The sequence below is a fragment of the Poecilia reticulata genome, linkage group LG11 (assembly GCF_000633615.1).
Source record: "Poecilia reticulata strain Guanapo linkage group LG11, Guppy_female_1.0+MT, whole genome shotgun sequence".
NCBI classification, from domain to species: domain Eukaryota; kingdom Metazoa; phylum Chordata; class Actinopteri; order Cyprinodontiformes; family Poeciliidae; genus Poecilia; species Poecilia reticulata.
This window is the reverse complement of record NC_024341.1, coordinates 27,100,159-27,105,909: the sequence shown is the minus strand read 5'-3', so window position 1 is coordinate 27,105,909 and position 5,751 is coordinate 27,100,159. Positions and strand designations below refer to the sequence as shown.

The following is a 5,751-nucleotide window of genomic DNA, read 5'->3' as shown; positions in this document are numbered from 1 at the left end:
ACAGTTTTATTTCCCTAAATGTTAAATTATGATAAAACACAGATGTGTGTGCTGCCCTCTGGTGGTCTTTGTGTGTTTTGAATATTTTGTCGTGGGAACCAGCTCGTTACAGCTGAGTTGGGTTTGGTAACTGGAACAATTTATGAAAACAAAATGACTGACAGTTTAAATCATGAGTGAAAAATTGTTTCAGAGTTAGAAAATGAAGAATAAATGGCAATTAAATTTCAGTGGAATTGTCAACGTCAAAGTCATAGTCATCGTAATAGCCATCTTCATCTGATTTCTCACAGATGCTTCTCCGGCGAAGACCACAGTTCTGATCAAACCAACATATCAGATCATCAGCTCCTCCTTTCTTCCCCATCCCTCCACAGTCCTCTCCAGCTGGATCTGTTTTGTACAGGTTATCAGGCTCCCAGGGCATCCAGAAACTTAAACTGAGAGACAAGGAGCAGCAAAGTTCAGTAGAAACATGTGACTTTGATAAATATAAAAAAACTTCCCAAATCAGTCAAACCTTTTATTCAGAGGAGATCCGTCCACCCAGAGCCATTTGCCTTCTTCCTTTGAGTCCGTCAGTCCGATCCAGAACTTCTCTAGATCGTCCTCCATCAAGTCTCTGACCCTGATCTCCAGAAACATCTGAAACAGTTAGATTTTTCTGAGCTCAGATGAAGAAACATGATAACGAGATGAAATCAGAGAGAATCTGAACCTGCAGCAGAGTTTCATACCTGCTCCTCTCTGCTGTCGATCTTCACCAGGTCTGATTTCTGACCAACGCAGGAACGTCTGCTGTCAGTCCAGGAGGATTTATTGGTGGAGAAATAATAAAGACTTCCTCGATATATCTCCCACTCTGGTCTCTTCTTCAAACATCTCTCACCTTCAAACAGATCAGAACAAAGCCTTCAGTGAACCAGGAGGAATAAATCTCTGTAGATGTTTGTGTGGTTTGGAGACAGCAGGAGGCGTCTTCTGTCCTGCAGCTACAATCTAACTTCCTGTCTCTGTCAGTCCATCAACGTCTCTTTAACATCATTAGAGGACAGAAATGAGACAAAGATCAGATCATGGACTTACTTTGTTCTGTTGGACATGTTGGACATGTTGGCTGCTCTGTTTAGAGAAATAAAAACAGTTTTAACCTCAGTCAGATATTTTCTTCTCCTAAATCTGAACTGATGAACAAACATGTTCAAACTTTGGTCTCTTGTTGGTGAACTTCAGTACAAACATGATCAGATGTTAATCCCAGATTTACATCTGATGCATGAACATCTGTGCAGGTGTTGAGTGTCAGCAGCTTCATCAGACTGACAGTCATGATGTCTCAGTGATGCAGCAGAAACATTGTTGGATAAAGAGCAGAAAGCAGAAACATTGATCTGTTTCAGCAGAAACATCTCAGCAGTTTCACCACTAATACACCAAACTGCTGAGTTACAGTAACAATGTTAACCTGGTTTTTACACAAAACTTCACAACGTTGCAGAGACTCACTGACTGTGTTTATTTTGAAATTTGATCCAGATTTGATCAAAGGAGTTCAGATCATCTAGTGAAAGACACCATCAGTCTGACTCTTCTGGGAACCTTCAGACTCTGACAGTCTCACCTGANGCCATATAATTGCACAATTTGATATTTCGGAAATAAATTTGCTTAATGGAAACACGGCAACTTCAAAAAAATCTCCCGTTTTTCAATAAAAAAAAWTTTTTCTCCAGGGTGAGGTGTTTTTTTGTGGGCATATAAAAATTTATTTACAAAACCACAACAGAAACAGTTTTTTCAATTCATGAGTCACATGATCAACAGCCAGATGTTTCCACTGGTGTAAACCACGAAGAAGAAGACAACAGGAAGTAGCTGGAGGATCCTGGTGTGGCATATTCCTAATGACTTATTATGAGACCAACTTATTCACATGTAATATGAATTACATTTCTCATTTAATGGATACACTGCAGATGTTGTTTTTTTAACATTAGCCATATTGATAAAGTTTTGTGCACATTTGTAATGGAGATGCATCTGATCAGCAATTATCTGTTTGAAATCCAAACTTTCTCTGAAATCTTGTGGAAAAATCATAAGAGGTATTAATATAAAGTCTATATTAATAATAGTATATTTACTCAAAATGTGTTCTTTAATGTATTTGTCCGCTCACTGTTGTTGTGATCCTCTGTCTACTATAAASGGTTTGGTCCTCCAACTCCGCCTTATTTTCTTCTTCTTTTGTTCAGGGTCCTCCAGGACTATTATAAATATTAAGTTATTAATTTCCTCTTCCCTTTTGTTATGGCAAGTTTTATAATCCATTATAATCCTTTAATTTATGATGTTGAAATGTTTATTTTTCCTTCTGTATTAATGATACRTGTTTGGAYATTTTCATTTGAGTTGCTATTACGYCTTTATAGCATTTGATGCAGCTACCACTGTTATTTTGTATAGATGGGGTTGGAGAACTGGAGCACATGCTAGGTGCTAATGCTAATATCTCCCGATTGACAGATTAAATAATCGGAGACCGCCTCCACACACAGACTTGGTGTCTTGTGGTTTGTCTGATCACCACATAAAACACAAAGCAGAAGTCCACCAGTCACACTTGGCTTTCTAACAGAGTAAAACTGAAAGTTTAATGGTGTTTCTGACACTATGATGCAAGAAATCCCCCAAAATAGTGGATTCTCAGAGTTTTTAAGACCTGGCTCCCTTATTTCTTCTAAGTCTTTTGAGGCGTGGTTGYTGGTTAATTACATCACACAATGAGTCAAATTACCAATAAAAGTAACATTGTGACATCGAGCCGCACGTTTTGACATACTGTCATGTGTCTGCGAGTCAGGGCCGGCCCCAGCCTCCATGGGGCCCTAAGCCTAACGTGGTTTTGGGGCCCTCTAGTTCTGCTAACAATGTGGACTGGCTGCAATCAGCAGTCCGATCATTAGATCATTCACACACCTGCTATAGACTTACTGCATCTCTGGCTGTTTACATTATATACATGTAGAATATAGGACACGTTTATTGGCCAACTGATTTATCAACCAGTCGATTTCTGGGAGCCGATTTCCTTAATTTTGGGGGATCGTGATTGGCTGATATGCGAAGCCCATCTTATCCCCTGATCTTCTCTTCATCAGCAAAGGTTTAAAATCATCCTCTGTCCTCTTTAGCTCTGCAGTGAGAGGTTTGACTGACTGACCGACCCACCTGGTCAGGTCTGCATGTCTACAGTTATCAATATTCACCCACTGTTACCAACTCACTGTTGACAGTGAGTGAAGATAAAAGACAGTTCCGTTTTTGTAATTTTGACCGTTTTGGACCGACCTCGACACAATTTATCGAACGAGACCAAAACCAAAACCAACACCAAGACCAGGAAAAACACTTCTAACAAAGTATTTAGAAATATACAGATGTAACGCAGTACTTTGGGTTATGTAAATGAATCAAACTTAAGATAAATATTATTTAAACCATGATAAAGAATCAGGTAAAAACATGAAGATTGCAGTCTTGATCATTGATTTGCCTCTGGATGGTGCCATTTTTATTCTCATTTATTTCAGGTGAACCAGTTTATGTAATAATGTATCAGATCATTTTTGTCCATTTCAATAAGCTTTACTAAAGTTTTATTTCCCAAATGTTAACCTATGACCGGCTGCACAGTGGTGCAGTTGGTAGAGCTGTTGCCTTGCAGCAAGGAGGTTCTGAGTTCGATTCCCAGCCTGGAGTCTTTCTGCATGGAGTTTACATGTTCTCCCTGTGCATGGTGGGTTTTCTCCAGGTACTCCAGCTTCCTCCCACAGTCCAAAAACATGACTTTCCTCTAAATTGTCCCTAGGTGTGTGTGTGTGTGTGTGTCTGGTTGTCTGTCCTGTGTCTCTGTTGTCCTATGGACTGGTGTCCTACCCAGGGTGTCCCGTCTCTCTCCACTAGATGGCGTTAGGCACCAGCCCCTATCACTCTGTAGTTATGAATGAATGAATAGAAGAAGACATCATTGATGACGAACAGAAACCTGATGAAATGCTGAAACAGGAAGTAAGTTCATCTGAAATTACAATTATTACCAAATAAAACACATTTAATTCTCTCATATGGTGAAGATTTTAATAAATTTTACTGAATTTACAAGATTATCAGCTCAAAAAGAAATAATAAAAATACTTTATTTATGAATTGAAAGCATCAGATAAAAACAGGAAGGTCAATAAACAAACATGGTGGAATATCTATAAAAATTATTTCCTTTGCATCAAGAACATGTTGCTTTTTAAAATGTTACATCAAAACATCCTAGTTAGATACTTACAGTAAAAACATTATGAAGATTGTTTTTCATTAGTTATGTAAAAAACAGTAATACTGTAATCTGACCATCAATGTATTGTCTTACTATTAAGTAGTTTTATTTTTGCTTCAATGAAAATATGATGAGAACTGAGAGAAAAAGTTTAAAAGCAGAAACGTATTTATCTTTGAGTTAATCTAGTATCTAACTGTAAATGAACCTGACATTATGTAACATAACTCTGCATCTCTACATCTTTCACTCTGGTTGTTTTGCAGCCTGGACTGAACCTCACACACAAAACATTTGTCCAGTTTCTGGAGTTTTCTCACAGATACTTCTTTTAGAATAAAAACATAAAATATCAGCCCAACATTGAAGGTTTTCAGGTTCTCCTTTTGTCCCCATTACTGCACAGTCTTCTCCCTCTGGATGTTCCTGGTTATTACCTTTATAATCATCAGGTGCGATTCCACCCCAAAAGATTAAACTAAAATAAGAAAAACAGGAACAAGTGTGATAATAAACAGTGTTAATGGTGAAATATCTACTATCTGTCCACATCAGTCACACCTTTTCTCCAGAGGTGATCCGTCCACCCAGAACCATCTGCCTTCAGCTTCTGAGTCCGTCAGTCCGATCCAGAACATGTCATTGTCGTACTGCATCATGTCCACCACTCTTCTCGTCAGAAACGCCTGAACAGATGAAGAGAATGACTCAGTGATGTGTTTCTGTGCTGATGGGATCAGGAGAAGCTGAACCTCAGCAGAGTTTCATACCTGCTCCTCTCTGCTGTCGATCTTCACCAGGTCTGATCCCAGRTCAGTGCAGGAGCCTCTGCTCTCAGTCCAGGTGAATCTCTTGGTGTTAAAATAATAACACTTGYTTTGGTTTAGCTCCCAGCCTGGGCCACATTTCAGACACGAKGAKTCTGTCCACACAATAAARACAAAAACSTCACTGAGTCAGGAGGAAGGAAGTTGTTGATGTTCCTGTGATTGTGTGACTTACTCATGTTTAYTGCAGCTGGAGGAGGAAACGCAGGAGCTGGTTGACATGTTGAAGGAGGTGAAGGTGATGGACATGTAGTAGTTCACATTGTTTCAGAGAGAGAATGAAAACATTTCTTCACAGTAAATCAACATCCTGTGGAGAACGTTGCTAATATCATGAGCTTGATTCACAAACCGTCTCAAATTAAAGATGTCGGCTCTGAACGTGGTGAACATTTTCCAACCCTGACAGTCTCACCTGACAGGTTTCTCCTCASAGCTTCATTCTCCTGTTTCAGGGTCTGGAGAGTCTGATTGGTGTRAATCTGRTCAAAYGCTGGTTTTAGATGAGAGAGCAGTTAGTTTGGAGGAGTTTAAAAATCAGAGTTCTGGTGATGGAAAGTTCAAACTCCACTGAGTCCAAGAGGCATGAAT

General features: G+C 39.2%; 1 protein-coding gene across 1 annotated transcript in view; it reads right to left on the bottom strand.

The window, feature by feature from the left end:
- Positions 1 to 220: 220 nt before the first annotated feature.
- LOC103473041 (C-type mannose receptor 2-like) overlaps positions 221 to 5,751 on the bottom strand; it is a 9,947-nt gene continuing 4,416 nt past the window's right edge. The window contains exons 5-10 of the mRNA XM_017307381.1: positions 5,576 to 5,653; positions 5,104 to 5,255; positions 4,893 to 5,019; positions 738 to 889; positions 521 to 645; positions 221 to 440 (exon numbers count right to left, since the gene is read on the bottom strand). Of these exons, the coding sequence (XP_017162870.1) occupies positions 221 to 440; positions 521 to 645; positions 738 to 889; positions 4,893 to 5,019; positions 5,104 to 5,255; positions 5,576 to 5,653 (854 nt within the window). The remainder of the gene's footprint in view (positions 441 to 520; positions 646 to 737; positions 890 to 4,892; positions 5,020 to 5,103; positions 5,256 to 5,575; positions 5,654 to 5,751) is intronic.